The 19,745-nt window shown below is 37.7% G+C and overlaps 1 protein-coding gene across 2 annotated transcripts in view; it reads left to right on the forward strand.

Annotated features, from left to right (window-relative positions):
* Nucleotides 1-19,745, forward strand: part of SENP5 (SUMO specific peptidase 5) — a 47,685-nt gene that overhangs the window by 21,762 nt on the left and 6,178 nt on the right. For both annotated transcript variants that reach the window (XM_070789244.1, XM_070789251.1), the window contains exons 3-7: nucleotides 1,792-1,897; nucleotides 2,048-2,186; nucleotides 2,441-2,488; nucleotides 10,119-10,196; nucleotides 17,123-17,260. In XM_070789244.1, the coding sequence (XP_070645345.1) occupies nucleotides 1,792-1,897; nucleotides 2,048-2,186; nucleotides 2,441-2,488; nucleotides 10,119-10,196; nucleotides 17,123-17,260 (509 nt within the window). The remainder of the gene's footprint in view (nucleotides 1-1,791; nucleotides 1,898-2,047; nucleotides 2,187-2,440; nucleotides 2,489-10,118; nucleotides 10,197-17,122; nucleotides 17,261-19,745) is intronic.

A 19,745-nucleotide genomic window follows, 5' to 3' on the forward strand; every position in this document is an offset into this window, starting at 1 on the left:
AACACTCCCTGCCTAGAACAGACTTTGGTAATCATTCCTGTCCATTTTATATTGATGCTTAACAGAGGCCCTTCTTAAAGTCAGAAAGAGGACTGGGTAAAATAAGTGACTAACAGTCCTCACTTTTTCTATCTAAACACAGTGGACCTAAGTGTCAGACTGATGATCAGCAGACTGTTGCTCTTCCCCACTAACAGCATCAATGAACAGCCTAAGTCATATCTGCTTTTCGTGAGCCTCTAAGCCTTCTCTCAGCTTCTTTGAAGTTACTTAGAAATAATATCCTGGTTTTACTTCCTAGGATATTTTTAGGTATATTTCTTCAGTGGATCCTCTTGGAAGCCATTAAAATGCATATACATGTTACTTAAATTGGTGTAAAGACTAGCCTATATCTGGCTAAGAAGTCATCCTTTAATTCTGTTTCCTCTTTTAAAATGTTCCTCACCAGCTATTATCCAGTTAAGCTCATCTCATAGAGTTATGCAGTATCATAAGTATTCAGTTCAGTTCAGTTCACTCAGTTGTGTCCAACTCTTTGCGACCCCATGAATCGCAGCATGCCAGGCCTCCCTGTCCACCACCAACTCCCGGAGTTCATCCAAACTCATATCCATCGAGTCAGTGATGCCATCCAGCCATCTCATCCTCTGTCATCCCCTTCTCCTCCTGCCCCCAATCCCTCCCAGCATCAGGGTCTTTTCCAAGGAGTCAACTCTTCGCATGAGGTGGCCAAAGTATTGGAGGTTCAGCTTTAGCATCAGTCCTTCCAAAAAACACCCAGGACTGATCTCCTTTAGAATGGACTGGTTGGATCTCCTTGCAGTCCAAGGGACTCTGAAGAGTCTTCTCCAACACCACAGTTCAAAGCATCAATTCTTTAGCACTCAGCTTTCTTCACAGTCCAACTCTCACATCCATACATGACCACTGGAAAAACCATAGCCTTGACTAGATGGACCTTTGTTGGCAAAGTAATGTCTCTGCTTTTGAATATGCTATCTAGGTTGGTCATAACTTTCCTTCCAAGGAGTAAGTGTCTTTTAATTTCATGGCTGCAGTCACCATCTGCAGTGATTTTGGAGCCCAAAAAAATAAAGTCTGACACTGTTTCCACTGTTTCCTCATCTATTTCCCATGAAATGATGGGACCAGATGCCATGATCGTTTTCTGAATGTTGAGCTTTACACCAACTTTTTCACTCTCCTCTTTCACTTTCATCAAGAGGGTCTTTAGTTCCTCTTCACTTTCTGCCATAAGGTTGGTGTCATCTGCATATCTGAGGTTATTGATATTTCTCCTGGCAATCTTGATTCCAGCTTGTATAATAACTATCAAATTGTATGATATTAAAAATGCCTTAGAATTTGTCCTCTTTTGAGATGTGAAATTTCATACCTTTATCAAATAGTAAATACAATTGACAGTGATCTCAACAATTCCCTCTAATTGTGAATTTTAAGAAGATAATTTCTTCAGTTACCAAACGTGATAGACACATTTAACCAGGTGATTAAACCTTTTAGATTTTACCTTTAGGAAATTGGATTCTTCTCCAAGGTTAAGGTACTGAAAAATGTCAATCTTTGTAATTTCAGCTAGCTATTCTCTTTCTAGCAATCCAATGTGAAATGATACCTTATCTTTTAAAAGATTTATTTTTAGCATAATACATTTAGTAATGTAATTTAAACATATGTTATATGTTGGGTATAGGTTAAGTATTGGGACAATGACTTTGCTGAAAACGGCTCTTTCCATCTTATCTTTTCTTTCTTCCTTTATTTAAGGATTCCTAGATGAGGTTATGAAGAAGTATGGCAGTTTGGTCCCACTCAGTGAAAAAGATGTCCTTGGAAGATTAAAAGATGTCTTTAATGAAGACTTTTCTAATAGGTTTGTCGATGATGCTTAAGTTAAGTCCTTGAAAAGAAAATTATTGGCTTATAGGACTTTTCTCTTGATTAAAAAAAAAAAAAACCTGATACTTAACAATAAACTGAGTTAAACTTTTGTTGTTTTACTTTCAAAATATTTCTGTTTCAGAAAACCATTTATCAATAGGGAAATAACAAACTATCGGGCCAGACATCAAAAATGCAACTTCCGCATCTTCTACAATAAGCACATGCTGGATATGGATGATCTAGCAACCCTGGATGGTCAGAATTGGCTGAATGACCAGGTGAGTGTATTGTATATTCTCACCATAGAAAAGCTGCAGAGGATGTTGGACAATGAAGTGTAAAATGCAACATCTGGGTTGACCTCACAATTATCTTTTGGAATCAAGTATTCCTCATTCCTTACTGAAGTGACTGCTCACTCACCCAGTATTAGAAAGGTTTGATTACTATTAGCAGTAGCTATGTTATTCCTTCTGAGTGGATGTTCTGAATTGTATGTGGGGTTAATGGGTTTTATATTGACTTTTTATAGGTCATAAATATGTATGGTGAGCTGATAATGGATGCAGTCCCAGACAAAGTAAGTGAAAACTTTTTCTACAGGAGAGAGGGTCCTATGTAAAAAGAAGAAAGAAAGCTTTTTCTTTTAAAGAAAGAAGCTTTTCTTTTTTAAAAAATTGTAATTATTTGATATTTCTTAGATTTTTTAAAAAGATGTTTGTCTTGATCATGTGCTAGAATTGGGCATAAGTTCTATAAAATCATGTGAGCATAAAGTCATGCCAGTGTTTTCCTGCTTATTTATTTCAGAGTGGGTGTATTTTTGATATCTTGGGGAGGCTTTTTTTTTTTAACATGCACAAAAAGGACTGTTCACTTTAAGCATTTAAATTTAACTTAAAGAATTTTTTTAACTTAATGTCTTATTCTCTTAAAAAATGTAGTAAAGTGTGTTCATCTTCACTTTTTCTTGGATTAATCTTTGATACTCAGTTTAAATACAAACTAACCCCCAGTAAACTCTAAAATTCCCTCAAGAGCTTAGTTACATATCAAAAAGCTATTTTTTTTTATTTAATATATTTTGTTTCTGAATACTGATTGCCTGATTGGTAGCCATTAATTTCAACAAGCAAAACCTTTCCAGTAAAGCAAAACCTTTTTAAGTACTTCATGAACTTTCATAAGTCTAATAATTTAAACAGGTAAATATAAGGAATCTCAGATTCCAACACTTTATTAATAGAGACAAAATGTCATAACTTTCCACTTAAAATAAAACATTGATTAAACATTTTAAATTGGAATCATGAAGCTAATCTGTCAGATTCTCTATTTTGTCAAATTCTCTTAATCAAAGTGTAAATCTAAACATACAGATGATTTTTAACATAAAAGTATTCATTTCAAAACTACAATTTCCCTTTATCACCACTGCATTTAATTCTAAACCTTCACGGTATAAAAAAAGACACAACTGAAAGTGGTTCTCAAAGTATGGTCGCCAAACCAGCAGCATCAGCATCACGTGGGAATTTACTAGAAATGCAGATTTTTGAAAAAAGTAGGGAAAACCACTAGACCGTTCAGGTATGACCTAAATCAAATCCCTTAACAATTATACAGTGGAAGTAACAAATAGATTCAAAGGATTAGATCTGATAGTGTGCCTGAAGAACTATGGACAGAGGTTTGTGACATTGTACAGGAGGCAGTGTTCAAGACCATCCCCAAAAAAAAGAAATGCAAAAAGGCAAATTGGCTGTCTGAGGAGGACTTACAAATAGCTGCAAAAAGAAGAGAAGCTAAAGGCAAAGGAGAAGAAGAAAGATATACCCATTTGAATGCAGAGTTCCAAAGACCTGAATGCAGAGTTACAACTCTCTCTCCAAAGAGAGTTCTTATCTCTCTTCCAAGGAGAGATAAGAAAGCCTTCCTCAGAGATCAGTGCAAAGAAATAGTGGAAAAAAATAGAATGGGAAAAACTAGAGATCTCTTGAAGAAAATTAGAGATACCAAGGGAACATTTCATGCAAAAATGGACACAATAAAGGACAGAAATGGTATGGACCTAACAGAAGCAGAAGATATTAAGAAGAGGTGGCAAGAATACACAGAACGATACAAAAAAGTTCTTCAAGACCCAGATAACCACCACGATGATGTGATCACTCACCTAGAGCCAGACATCCTGGCTCAAGTGGGCCTTCAAGTGGGAAGTCACTTCAAGTGGGAAGTCAAGTGGGTCTTAGGAAGCATCACTACAACAAAGCTAGTGGAGGTGATGGAATTCCGGCTGAACTTCAATTTCAAATCCTAAAAGATGACGCTGTGAAAGTGCTGCACTCAATATGGAAGCAAATTTGGAAAACTCATCAGTGGCCACAGGACTAGAAAAGGTCAGTTTTCATTCCAGTCCCACAAAAGGGCAATGCCAAAGAATGTTCAAACTACTGCACAATTGCATTCATCTCACATGCTAGCAAAGTAATGCCCCAAATTCTCCAAGCCAGGCTTCAACAGTATGTGAAGTTCAGATATTCAATCTGGATTTAGAAAAGGCAGAAGAACCAGAGATCAAATTGCAAACATCCTCTGGACGATCAAAAAGCAAGAGAATCCCAGAAAAACATCTACCTCTGCTTTATTGACTATGCCAAAGCCTTTGACTGTGTGGATCATAACAAACTATGGAAAATTCTTAAAGGGATGGGAATACCAGACCACCTTACTTGCCTCCTAAGAAATCTGTATGCAGGTCAAGAAGCATCAGTTAGAACCAGACATGGAACAACAGACTGGTTCCAAATCAGGAAAGGAGTACCTCAAGGCTGTATATTGTCACCCTGCTTATTTACATTAGAGAGCAGAGTACATCATGCAAAAGGCCGGGCTGGATGAAACACAAGCTAGAATGAAGATTGCCGGAAGAACATCAATAACCTCAGATATGCAGATGACACCACCCTTACGGCAGAAAGTGAAGAAGAACTAAAGAGTCTCTTGATGAAAGTGAAAGAGGATAGTGAAAAAGTTGACTTAAAACTCACCATTCAAAAAAGGAAGATCATGGCATCCAGGCCCATCACTTCACGGCAAATAGATGGGGAAACAATGGAAACAGCGACAGACTTTATTTTGTGGGGGCTCCAAAATCACTGCAGATGGTGACTGCAGCCATAAAATTAAAAGAAACTTGCTCCTTGGAAGAAAAGCTATGACTAACCTATACAGCATATTAAAAAGCAGAGACATTACTTTGCCAACAAAAGTCCATCTAGTCAAAGCTAATGGTTTTTCCACAGTCATATATGGATGTGAGAGTCGGACCATAATGAAAACTGAGTGCTGAAGAATTGATGCTTTGAACTGTGGTGTTGGAGAAGATTATTGAGAGTCCCTTGGATTTCAAGGAGATCAAACCAGTCCATCATAAAGGAAATCAGTGCTGAATACTCATTGGAAGGACTGATGCTGAAGCTGAAACTGCAATACTTTGACCACCTGATGTGAAGAACTGACTCATTGGAAAAGGTCCTGATGCTGGGAAAGATTGAAGGCAGGAGGAGAAAGGGACGACAGAGGATGAGATGTTGGATGGCATCACTGACTCGATGGACATGAGTTTGAGCAAGCTCCGGGAGCTGGTGATGGACAGGGAAGCCTGGCATGCTGCAGTCCCTGGGGTCGCAAAGAGTTGGACATGACAGAGTGACTGAACTAATTGAAAGTGGTTCTCAAAGTATGGTCCCCAAACCAGCAGCATCAGCATCATGTGAGAATTTACTAGAAGCACAAATTTTTGGATCCATCCAAAATTTCTGGTAAGTCTGAAACTGGAGAGCAGGTCCTAGCAATCTGTTTTAATAAGCCCTTCAGATTCTGATGCACTCAAAAGTTTCAGAATCAATGCCTAGAGATGGCTACTATAAGCATTTTTATGGATACCTAAGGCTAAGGCTATAAGCATTTTTATGGATACCATCCAGATAATCACGATGGTGTGATCACTCACCTAGAGCCAGACATCCTGGAATGTGAAGTCAAGTGGGCCTTAGAAGGCACCACTACAAACAAAGCCAGTGGAGGTGATGGAATTCCAGTTGAGCTATTTCAAATCCTGGAAGATGATGCTGTGAAAGTGCTGCACTCAATAGGCCAGCAAATTTGGAAAACTCAGCAGTGTCCACAGGACTGGAAAAGGTCAGTTTTCATTCCAATCCCAAAGAAAGGCAATGCCAAAGAATGCTCAAACTACTGCACAATTGCACTCATCTCACACGCTAGTAAAGTAATGCTCAAAATTCTCCAAGCCAGGCTTCGGCAATACGTGAACCATGAACTTCCAGATGTTCAAGCTGGTTTTAGAAAAGGCAGAGGAACCAGAGATCAAATTGCCAACATCCGCTGGATCATTGAAAAAGCAAGAGAGTTCCAGAAAAACATCTATTTCTGCTTTATTGATAATGCCAAAGCCTTTGACTGTATGGATCACAATAAACTGTGGAAAATTCTGAAAGAGATGGGAATACCAGACCACCTGACCGGCCTCTTCAGAAACCTATATGCAGGTCAGGAAGCAACAGTTGGAACTGGACATGGAACAACAGACTGGTTCCAAATAGGAAAAGGAGTACATCAAGGCTGTATATTGTAACCCTGCTTATTTAACTTCTATGCAGAGTACATCATGAGAAACGCTGGGCTGAAAGAAGCACAAGCTGGAATCAAGATTGCCGGGAGAAATATCAATAACCACAGATATGCAGATGACACCACCCTTATGGCAGAAAGTGAAGAGGAACTCAAAAGCCTCTTGATGAAGGTGAAAGAGGAGAGTGAAAAAGTTGGCTTAAAACTCAACATTCAGAAAACGAAGATCATGGCATCTGGTCCCATCACTTCATGGGAAATAGATGGGGAAACAGTGGAAACAGTGTCAGACTTTATTTTTTTGGGCTCCAAAATCACTGCAGATGGTGATTGCAGCCATGAAATTAAAAGACGCTTACTCCTTGGAAGAAAAGTTATGACCAACCTAGATAGCATACTGCAAAGCAGAGACATTACTTTGCCAACAAAGGTCCATCTAGTCAAGGCTATGGTTTTTCCAATGGTCATGTATGGATGTGAGAGTTGGACTGTGAAGAAAGCTGAGTGCCGAAGAATTGATGCTTTTGAACTGTGATGTTGGAGAAGACTCTTGAGAGTCCCTTGGACTGCACAGAGATCCAACCAGTCCATTCTGAAGGAGATCAGCCCTGGGATTTCTTTGGAAGAAATGATACTAAAGCTGAACCTCCAGTACTTTGGCCACCTCATGGGAAGAGTTGACTCATTGGAAAAGATTCTGATGCTGGGAGGGATTGGGGGCAAGAGGAGAAGGGGACGACAGAGGATGAGATGGCTGGATGGCATCACTGACTTGATGGACGTGAGTCTGAGTGAACTCCACGAGTTGGTGATGGACAGGGAGGCCTGGCGTGCTGTGATTCATGGGGTCGCAAAGAGTCGGACACGACTGAGCGACTGAACTGAACTGAAGGCTCCAGGGTTCTCAAGACAGATGTGCATCAGAATCCTCAGATACCAGATTGCTGAGCCCACTCTCATAGTTTCTGCTTTATTAAGCCTTGAGTGGGGCCTGAGAATTTGTATTTTAACAAGTTCCCAGGTGATACTTACACTGCTGGTCTGATGGCCACATCCTGAGAACCTCAGCACTAACGAGCAGTTTTATCTCAAGTGAGTCAAAGTTACTGAGTAAACGCTAGAAGACCATAGTATGTTTACTCTCTCTGGTGAGCTGACAGTCATTTATAAGCCAGAATTTTGAAAAGGCCAAGGATGCAGAACATGATGCGCCATATGACTAGTTTTTTCAGTGTTAGCAGTGACCTTTTTATAGTTACTACTGGGCTTCCCTGATAGCTCAGTTGGTAAAGAATCCACCTGCAATGCAGGAGACCCTGCTTCAATTCCTGGGTCGGGAAGATCCCCTGGAGAAGGGCAGGCTACCCACTCCAGACTTCTGGCCTAGAGAATTCCATGGAAAGTCCATGGGGTCCCAAAGAGTCCGACACGACTAAGACACTTTCATGACTATCAGTTCAGTCGCTCAGTCGTGTCTGACTCTTTGTGACCCCATGAATTGCAGCACGCCAGGCCTCCCTGTCCATCACCAACTCCCGGAGTTCATCCAAACTCATGTCCATCGAGTTGGTGATGCCATCCAGCCATCTCATCCTCTGTCATCCCCTTCTCCTCCTGCCCCCAATCCCTCCCAGCATCAGGGTCTTTTCCAAGGAGTCAACTCTTCGCACGAGGTGGCCAAAGTATTGGAGTTTCAGCTTTAGCATCAGTCCTTCCAAAGAACACCCAGGACTGATCTCCTTTAGAATGGACTGGTTGGATCTCTGTGCAGTCCAAGGGACTCTCAAGAGTCTTCTCCAACACCACAGTTCAAAGCATCAATTCTTTAGCACTCAGCTTTCTTCACAGTCCAACTCTCACATCCATACATGACCATTGGAAAAACCATAGCCTTGACTAGATGGACCTTTGTTGGCAAAGTAATGTCTCTGCTTTGCAGTATGCTATCTAGGTTCATAACTTTCCTTCCAAGGAGTAAGCGTCTTTTAATTTCATGGCTGCAGTCACCATCTGCAGTGATTTTGGAGCCCAAAAAAATAAAGTCTGCCACTGTTTCCACTGTTTCCCCATCTATTTCCCATGAAGTGATGGGACCAGATGCCATGATCTTCGTTTTCTGAATGTTGAGTTTTAAGCCAACTTTTTCACTCTCCTCTCTCACCTTCATCAAGAGGCTCTTTAGTTCCTCTTCACTTTCTGCCATAAGGGTGGTGTCATCTGCATATCTGAGGTTGTTGATATTTCTCCTGGCAATCTTGATTCCAGCTTGTGCTTCTTTCAGCCCAGCCTTTCTCATGATGTACTCTGCATAGAAGTTAAATAAACAGGGTGACAATATACAGCCTTGATGTACTCCTTTTCCTATTTGGAACCAGTCTGTTGTTCCATGTCCAGTTCCAACTGTTGCTTCCTGACCTGCATATAGGTTTCTGAAGAGGCCGGTCAGGTGGTCTGGTATTCCCATCTCTTTCAGAATTTTCCACAGTTTATTGTGATCCATACAGTCAAAGGCTTTGGCATTATCAATAAAGCAGAAATAGATGTTTTTCTGGAACTCTCTTCCTTTTTCTATGATCCAGCAGATGTTGGCAATTTGATCTCTGGTTCTTCTGCCTTTTCTAAAACCAGCTTGAACTGGTTTGAACTTGGAAGGTCACGGTTCATGTATTGCTGAAGCCTGGCTTGGAGAATTTTGAGCATTACTTTACTAGCGTGTGAGATGAGTGCAATTGTGCAGTAGTTTGAGCATTCTTTGGCATTGCCTTTCTTTGGGATTGGAATGAAAACTGATGTTTTCCAGTCCTGTGACCAATGCTGAGTTTTCCAAATTTGCTGGCATATTGAGTGCAGCACTTTCACAGCATCATCTTTCAAGATTTGAAATAGCTCAACTGGAATTCCATCACCTCCACTGGCTTTGTTCATAGTGATGCTTTCTAAGGCCCACTTGACTTCACATTCCAGGATGTCTGGCTCTAGGTGAGTGATCACACCATTGTGATTATCTGGGTCGTGAAGATCTTTTTTGTACAGTTCTTCTGTGTATTCTTGCCATCTCTTCTTAATATCTTCTGCTTCTGTTAGGTCCATACCATTTCTATCCTTTATCGAGCCCATCTTTGCATGAAATGTTCCTTTGGTATCTCTGATTTTCTTGAAGAGATGACTATAGAAGTCTCCAAATCCACATTCCTCAAATGGGATTAGTTTTGTACTTCCCATCCCTTGAGTTCAAGGTAACTGTTACCTTATTCTTTCAACTTTATCACCTGATTTGACAAGATTTATCAGATTGTTTCTTTACTTGATTGGATTCAGGTCATCTGTTTATTGCCCCAGTCCAGTTCTGATAAGAGACCACATCTGTAAGGTCATTCTAATGAAAATTTGAAATAGTCTTCTGTAAACTGCTGTAATGTATGTTTTTGTCATTATTTTTAAGAAAAAAGTTTTCCTCATTTTTCGGTCTGTCTTACATTCAGGAATTTTTAAATTTCCCTTTTAAGTCCTGACACAGCCTATATAATCTTGAGTGCTTGTATTTGATGTCTTTCTAGGTTCACTTCTTCAACAGCTTTTTTCATAGACAGCTGGTTACCAAAGGATATAATGGAGTAAAAAGATGGACTAAAAAGGTATTTGCTTTATTTCTTTTTTATTCTAAATTTGAAGTGCAGATGAAGCTGTCTTTACTGCCAGTATGATATATAGTAGAAACAGGCCCATTAACTTAAAGTTGCTTTTTATTATATCTTTTAAATCTTTTTGTTTGAAGGACAAGACACTAGTAAAATTTCTGAATCTATCCAGTTGATTGGAATCTGCTAGAACATAGAGCACTGGATTGGAAGTTAAAGGTTCTGACACTGTTATTAGCTGGCTGTCCAACTTAGATAAGGTTAATTTGGGCTTCAGATTGCTTATTTATAAAAACAAAATGATAAAGCAATCCCTAAGGTTCTTTCCAACCTTAATATCTCTCTTTATTCATTGACTGTGTCAGAAACATTATTTTAAAAGCCTATTTATGTTCTATTTTTGATATTAAGTCTTCAGTAATTATGGGTGTAAACTATTTTTGCAAAGTACAAACAGCTGATTGAACATTGCTAGGTAGTTTTTTGTACAAGGCATCATCAGTAGTGCTATTATGCTGGTAGAAGCATGGGAGAAGAAAGAATAGCCGGAACGCAGAGACTAAAGAAGAGAGTGTCATGAAGTGAATCTGATTCAGAGATGCAGGGCCTTGTGGCCTACATTTTAAATTTTATCCTAAATGTGTAAGAATCTATTGAAGGGTTTTAGGTGATGAGGTCCAATTTGTATTTTGCTCTAAGTGGCACTGAAGATGGATGAATGTGGGAGCAAAGTTGATGTGAGTAGGAGACCACTGCATATTAAGTGTACTTTAAATTACAGTAGTAGAAGAGATGGGAGTTGTACACAAATACGAGTGTGACCTAGGAAGTAAATTAACAGGAGGGCTGGTGCACTGGGACGACCCAGAGGGATGGTATGGGGAGGGAGGAGGGTTCAGCATGGGGAACACATGTATACCTGTGGTGGATTCATTTCGATATTTGGCAAAACCAATACAATATTGTAAAGTTTAAAAATAAAATAAAAAAAATAGTAATAAATTAACAGGACTTGGTGATGAGTAGGTTATGAGGGATGAAGAAGAGGAATTGTGAAAGATGACTTCCGAGCATGTAACTTGTGCCACTAGATGGGCTGTGGTGGTGTTTATATTAGCAAAATTGAGGACAGCTAATTAGTAGGGGATTGGTCAACTGAAAAATATATGTCCGAGATTTCCTTGGTGATCCAGTGGCTAAGACTCTGGGCTCCCAATGCAGGGTCCTGGGTTTGATCCCTGTCAGGGAACTAGATCCATCCCACATGCTCCAACAGAGATCGCAAGTGCCACAATTAAGACCTGGTGCAGCCAAATAAATAAATAAAAGTAAATATAAAATATATATAAATAAAGATATGTATATACATCCATATAATAGGATGCTACTTAACCAGGAGAAGTTACGTAGCTGAGGAAAGATGATCATGTGTAGTATGGAGTAGAGAAAGGTTAGACAGGTATATCTTGAAGGTATTGTTGGTTTGGTTCCAGCCACGGCAATAAAGTGAATATTGCAAAAAAGGGAGTCACCAGATTTTTTTGTTTTCCCAGTGCATATAAAAGTTGTTTACACAATAGTCCCTTATGTTTGCAACAGTATTATGCATAAAAAAAATAATGTGCATACCTTAATTAAAAGTACCTTTTTGCTAAAAAAAAAAAAAAAAAAATGCTAACCATCCCCTGAGCCTGAGTGAGTTAGAGCAGTAATATCAAAGATCACTGATCATGAATAACTATAATGAATATAATAACAATGAAAAAATTTGAAATATTGCAAGAATTACCAGAATGTGGCAAAGAGACATGAAGTAAACAAATGTTGGAAAAATGGTGCCAATAGGCTTTATCTATGCAGGGTTGCCATAAATCTTTAATTTATAAAATATGCAATATCTGCACAGTACAGTAAAACAAGGTATGTTTTGTAAATAGCATGGAAAATTTTCTGAATAATAAATGACATGAAATTGAAGGAATAAAGCCAAGTATAATTCAGTGTCATTTCATTAAATAGAATAAATTAAATTGTTCCATCCCTTGGACTCTCAGATTGGATTAAATCAGAAAATCCAACTATATGTATGTATAAGAAACAAACATAAAATAATATGAAAAAACTTGAAAGTAAAGTGACAGGTACTAAGCAAATGCAAACCAAAAAAGAAAGAAGTGGCAGTGGCAAGCAAAAAGAAGGAACAGCAGTATTAACAGCAAATGAGGTAGAATTTAGGGTAAAAAGTACACTGTGATAAAATTTTAGTACACAGGAGATATAACATGATTACAAAAGCAAGGAGACGTTGGTAAACAGTGATATTGAGAGACCTCTTTCATGGTTGGACAAATCTAGCAGATAAAAAATAAGATCATATATAAAAAATACAACCAGTGTTTTTGGTTTAATAGATTTATACTAGATCTTTATACCCTCAAAAAATTATTCTTATATCCAAGAAACATTTGTAAAAATTGATTATGTACTTGGCCAAAATTATTACATATACTATTCCTTAACCACAGTTCAATCAAATTAAAAATAAATAATAAAAGGTCTAAAAAAAATCTTTAAAATTTTCACACATATACACATTACTTGATATAACCCTTGGGTCTAAAAGAAAATAGATTATACAGTAAAGGACAGAAAAGGGAACACAATCTTAGCAGCCACTATGGAATAAAATGAAATCTGTTTTGAGAAAAAAAATAATAGTCATAAATGCCATTATTATTCAAGAAAAAAGGAAAAATAGAAGAATTAAGTACTTACTGAGTTTGATTACTTTAAGAAAAATTATGGAGCAACCAAGAATTTGGAATGCAACAAATAGTGAAACAATGAAAGTACAAAGAAAATTCACAGCAGAATTTTAAAAAATTTATCTCAAAGCACCAGAGTCCATTCTGTGTGTACAACTTAAAACTCTGATGATATAAAAGAAAAATGAATTAATTCAACTGTATAAAAAGATAAACAGTAAACTGGGAAAAACATTTGATATTTATGTCAAATATTTGATATCAACTGTATATTTATATCAAATATCAAAGAACTATTTTTTAAATATATAAGTGCTTCTACACATCAGTTAGAAAACAACCTCACCAACTCAATAGAAAAACGAGTGAATGATATGAATGAAAAGTATTGTAAACAAGTCCTTGAGTTCTGGATATGTCTTCTGTCAAATCTATACTTTTTATTGTTTTGTCTCAGTCTCTAACTTTTCTCCTTATTTCTTTAATATGCATTTTGATGAATAGAGACTTTTATTTTTATGAAATCTAATTTACCATACTCTTTTCTTTTATAGTCTTGCTTTCTATATCTGGTCTAAGAAATATCTGCCTCATATATTTTCTTCTAACAGCTTTATAGTTTTAGGTTTTACATTTACATCTCTGGTGCATCTCAGTTTTTGTGTAATCATAAGGTAGGGATCAAGATTTTTCTTCCCCCTCCATATGGTTGGATGGCATCACCGACTCAATGGACATGGGTTTGGGTGGACTGTGGGAGTTGGTGATGGACAGGGAGGCCTGGCGTGCTGCGGACGTGGCTGAACTGAACTGATGCATATCCAGTTGTTTCAGTGGCGTTTCCTGAAAAGACTTGTCTTTCCCATTTTAATTGCTTTGGCATCTTTGTAGAAAGTTGATTGACCGTATATGTGTGGGCCTATTTCTGGACTTTATGTTCTTTTGCACTGACCTCTTTGTTCTTAGCCAATACCACACTGTCTTGATCACTGTCTTTACAGTTTGTCTTAAAATCAGTGTAAATGGCCATGTTTAGCCTTCTTTTTCAGATAGCTTTGGCAATTCTAGGTCCTTTCACATTCTCATCAAAATTTCAGAATCAGTTTGTCAATCTCTACTTTTAAAAAACTTGCTGGGTTATGATTGGGATTGTGTTTAATCTGTACGTTCATTTGGAGACAATGGAGGCCTTAACAGTATTGTCTTTCAGTCTATAAACATGGTATATTTTCCATTTATTTGGATCTTTAATTTTTTTCAGCAATATTTTTTAAATCTTAGTGTACAGATCTTGCACCTAAATGTATCATAGGTATTTCATATTTCTGAAACTGCTATAAACAGAATTTTAAAAATGTTATTTTTCAATTATTTGCAGTTAGTATAGAGAAATACAGTTGATTTCTCTGTATTGACCTTGTATCCTGTGACTTGTCAAACTCACTTACTGATTCTAGATTTTTGTAGATTCATGAGATTTTCATAAATGATTATGTCAACAGGTAGTGACTGTTTTATTTCTTCCTTTCCAAACTGTATGCCATCTTTTTCTTGCTTGATTGCACTGGCTAGGACTTCCAGTACATTGTTGAATAAAAGTAATGAGGGAAGACACCTTTGCCTTGGAAAGAAAGAATTCAGTTTTTCACTGCTATTTATGATGTCATTTGTAGGTTTTTTATAGATACTCTTTATCAAGTTAAGGCGGAGAAGGCAATGGCACCCCACTCCAGTACTCCTGCCTGGAAAATCCCATGGACAGGGGAGCCTGGTTGGCTGCATTCCATGGGGTTGCTAAGAGTCGGATATGACTGAGCGACTTCACTTTCACTTTTCGCTTTCATGCATTGGAGAAGGAAATGGCAGCCCACTCCAGTGTTCTTGCCTGGAGAATCCCAGAGACGGGGGAGCCTGGTGGGCTGCCGTCTATGGGGTCTCACAGAGTCGGACATGACTGAAGTGATTTAGCAGCAGCATCAAGTTAAGGAAGAGACCTCCTATTTGTGGTTTGCTGACAGCTTTTAATCATAGATGTTAAGTTTTATCAAATGCTTTCCCTGTATCTAAGAGATGGTGCTATGTTTTTTCATCTTTATCCCATTAATGGGATTCAGACTAAAGGAGCAGCACCTAATCTTGAGACATGTCCATCTTAGAGCCACATGATGGTTCTTGAAGCTTCAGCTTGGTCATGACATAAATTCACTTCTCTTTACCATGCATAGGTTAAAGCAAAGCATGTGACTACCTTTCTCCCCCTGGGAGGGGCAGCGAAGCCACATGGCAGTAGGTAGTTCTTCTGTATAATCCTCTTACAGGGAACTGAAAGTGTTAGTTGCTCAACCATGTCTGTGTCTGACTCTGCAACCCCATGGACTGTAGCCTTCCAGGCTCCTCTGTCCACGGGATTCTCTGGCAAGAATACTGGAGTGGGTTGCCATTCCCTTCTCTAGGGTATCTTCCTGAACCAGGGATCGAATCTGGATCTCCTGCACTGTAGGCAGATTCTTTACCGTTTGAGCCTCCCTCTTATAGGGAGGACAGCAAATAATTGATATCAATAATATATCCACACATATCATTCTTAATTATATGTAATAAGGTTGTGTGTGTGTGTGTGTGAAAATTAATACATTAAAGAAGAAAAAGATCTGGAAAGATGTAAACTGAAGTGTATCTTTTTATCTGTACTTTGTAATTTTTATTTTAAAATTGCTTTATAATTAAGTTTCTTTTTAAGAAAAATGTAAATTTGGTCTCATTTAATACTGTATTTTAAATATGATTCCTTGTTTTAGATACTCAGAATTTTTGAGCCAGAAAGGACCAGTTGTCTGTCCTGTTTAATATTTCCTGTCCACCTTACTTCCCAGATTTATGGATACAGAAACTTTGCAGAAGTGCTTTGTTCCAAGGTCATGTAAACTAGTGGAAGATTCTTCTAGAGCAGGACATTATCTGAATATCAGAAAGCAAAGAAGGCTTGAGAAATAGTTGCTAAGAATCTAGTTTAAAATAGTCTTATAATTGTTTTAATTCAAGGAATCACTCCAGTACTCTTGCCTGGAAAACCCCACCAACGGAGGAGCGTGGTAGGCTGCATGCAGTCCATGGGGTCGCAAAGGGTCGGACACGACTGAGTGACTTCACTTTCACTTTTCACTTTCATGCATTGGAGAAGGAAATGGCAACCCACTCCAGTGTTCTTGCCTGGAGAATCTCGGGGACGGGGGAGCCTGGTGGGCTGCCGTCTATGGGGTCGCACAGAGTCAGACACGACTGAAGTGACTTAGCAGCAGCAAGGAATCACTAAAACACTTTTAAAAACACCTGAAAAAAAATCCATTCATCCTTCTATAAAATGTCTAATGAATACCTACTTCTTTATCATCCAGTCCACAACTAGGATTTTAAGTGGTATAGTGAATGCTTCTAGATTTTAAAGCACATGTATTAGGATATGAAGCGTGAATTGGGATATAAAGGACATATAAATAATTATCAAGGATATTTTTCTCAATTTCGACAACTGAGAGATCCAAGGTAGTGATAATGATAACAGCTAAGATTTATTGGCTACATATAATGGTTAAGCATACTTAGTGCACTTTACATGTATTGTCACTCTCAACAAATTCATAAAGTGGATACTATTGTTATCTGTAGTTTATAATTGAGGAAATTAAGGAACAAAGAATCGATGCAAATTACCAAAGTCTTCTAACCACAGAGCTACAATTTGAACTTGACCAGACTTACTATACTGAATCTCTAAAAGAAGGCTAAAAGAAGGTTATGCTGTTTTCTAATACCACAATTCCTTCCTAGATAGGAATTGATTCTAGGTCAAATATGTATAAAAGAAAATTATTTAAGCTTAAAAATAAGTTAAATCATGTTAGGTAGTTAATAAGCACAGATTAGCAGGTTAAGTGGAAAACAGTGCTTTCTGTACCTTCAGTTTCCTTATTGTTGTGTATTTTAGCTTACTAGTTATAAACATGGGCTTTAGATTAAGATCTGGCTTCAAATTCTGGCTTCACTTCCTAGATTTATGACCTTGGGCAGGTGAAGGGTTAGTAAATGGAAACTGCTGTTTCTTGTTGGTTTGGAAAGCCCATGGTGATGGCTACATTTCTTTTATTTTTTCTTGATCAGGTGGATTTATTTAAAAAGAGTCTTCTGTTGATCCCTATTCACCTGGAAGTCCACTGGTCTCTCATTACTGTGACACTCTCTAATCGAATTATTTCATTTTATGATTCCCAAGGCATTCATTTTAAGTTTTGTGTAGAGGTAAGTTAATATACTCCCCCACTCCTTTTTTCCTATTCATTTTGTCATTGACCAAATGGTATCTCAGCTCTAGGATAGAACAGCAGAATTCAGTACCACAGGTGATCAGTTCCTGTCATGTCATGTCAACATGTTGGCAGAGAAATGGACTATAAGAGGAACCTCCAGATGGGAAGAGGTAGCAGTCCAGGATCTGGATCCCTCTCTGAGATACCTGCCCTATTTGGATTTCATCAGATTTTTTTTCAGTCATTCCCTTTAAACTACATTTTGAATATGGATAGAAATCATTTTCTGGGACTTCCCTGTGGTCCGGCAGTTAAGACTGCATGCTTCCACTGCAAGGGGCACAGGTTTGATCCCTTAGGGAACTAAGATCCTGCATGCTGTGAGGTGCAGCCAAAAAGAAAAAACAAAACGGAAATCATTTTCTTGGTTTCTCCTAGAGCTAAAATTGGTTTGTATCTTCAAAATAACTTCTGTAGAATGAATCATAGCCAAGAGAATCAGCTGGCAAAATATTAGAGTTCAACTAATAAGAGTTCAACAAGATGGCAGGATACAAAGCAAGAAAAATCAGTGTGTTTCCTGATTTTCCTGCACTAGCAAGAGCTAGTTAGAAAATGTAAACAGATTTCATTTTTAAAAGAAAAAAGAGGTGAATTACCCAGGAATATACCCTAACAAAAAAGGGGACATTCTTTGAGATGAAAACTCTAACGTATATAAAGGAAATCTCAATAGATGGAAAGATAGGCACACTCAATATTAGGAGATTAATTCTCCCTGAACTAATAAAAACCAATTTTTGTCCTAATCAGTTTCTCAGAAGGATTTTGAATGAAACCTGATAAACTCATCCTAGAATTTATATTGCAGAATTCATGTCATGACAGCTAAAGTAGTTTTGAAGTAGAAAAAAACTGAAAGAAGGAATACTTGGTCTACTAGTTGTCAAACCATATCACAAAGTTTTAATAATTAAAACTTTAATTATATTGGTTAGGAGTAGACAAGTAGATTGGTGGAACAACATGGAGAATCTAGGAATAACTCATGTATATGTGGGAACTTAGTATATGATAAAGTTGAGGAAGGACAAGCTATTTGATGTACGCCTTGGGAAAGTTAGCTATTTGGAAAAGTAAAATACAAATTCTGTTTCATACTATTCATATATAAGAAAAACAAATTCCAGATGGAATAATGATCTAAATATAAAACATAAAACTATGGAAGTTAGACTAAAATATAGATGTTATGTTCTCAGAATATGAAAAGCCTTCTTATCCAGAACCAAAAAAGCAAGACTATATCATAATTTGAAACTTACATGTCACAGTTAAAAGGGATTAACTTGGAGAAAATGTTACTGACATATATAAGTCACTTTCTAGAATATTAAAAGAACTACAAATGAGTAAAAAAAGATCTAAGAAATGGACAAAGGATAAAATAAGTAATTTTTAGGGAAAATGCCAGTAGCTGTTAAACCCATGGAGAGATGCTCACCAGAAAATGGGAAATGTATTGCAGTCAGTGGGGTTGCAAAGAGTCAGTCACGACCTAGTGAATGTACAACAACAAATTAAAATTGCCTCAGGGTTCCATTTTTTTGCCTATTGTGTTAGGAAAAGTTTGATGGTACTAAAATGGGTGTAAGGAAATAGGCATTCTCATATTTTCTGGTGGAGTGTATAAATTAATACAGCCGTTTGGGGAATAACTGCAGTTCTAGTTGCTTCTAAGTGCCTTTCAAGTAAAAAAGATGCATATCCTATTACAAACTAGTTCTGTTTCTTGGTATATACTCCATAAAAGTGCTTGTGTATGCACCAAGAATGGGGCACACACCAGGGTGTTCATTGCAGCATTATTGATAATAGTGAAAAATCAAAATGAACTAAACTTAGCTCTACCTACAGAATAGCTAAATAGATACACTGTTATATATTCACAATATTAAACAGACCATAGCAGTTACAGAATATAGTAATGGGTTGGCCAAAAAGTTCACTTGGATTTTTCCATACCATCTTACAGAAATACCTAACTTTTTGGCCAACCCAACAGATCTTTGCGTCTTAACAGGGAAAGATTTACAAGACCTACTGAGTTTGAAAAGGCAAGTTGCAGAATGATACAATATATGGGGAAAAAATACGAATACAGACATACACTTGTGTACATACACATGTACATACACATTTCTCCTCCACCTTCAGAGGGTTAATTTAATTCATGTAACCTCTGACTCCACTCTTACAAGAAGATAGGCAGAGAAAGATATGCACAAAGAGGTGGAGGGGGTAGGGGAAAAGTATAAACTCCAATAGGCTTTGTCTTGGGAGAGATTTCAGCATTGGACTTGACTGTATTTAGTATCCAGGATGAGTTTAAATAATATAACTTTCTAGAAACTGAGTGATACTTTTACCTGCAGCCCTCATAAATATGGAATATATCTAAGGCTAGAATGTTTAAA

This window comes from Bos indicus, chromosome 1, assembly GCF_029378745.1.
Source record: "Bos indicus isolate NIAB-ARS_2022 breed Sahiwal x Tharparkar chromosome 1, NIAB-ARS_B.indTharparkar_mat_pri_1.0, whole genome shotgun sequence".
Taxonomy (NCBI): domain Eukaryota; kingdom Metazoa; phylum Chordata; class Mammalia; order Artiodactyla; family Bovidae; genus Bos; species Bos indicus.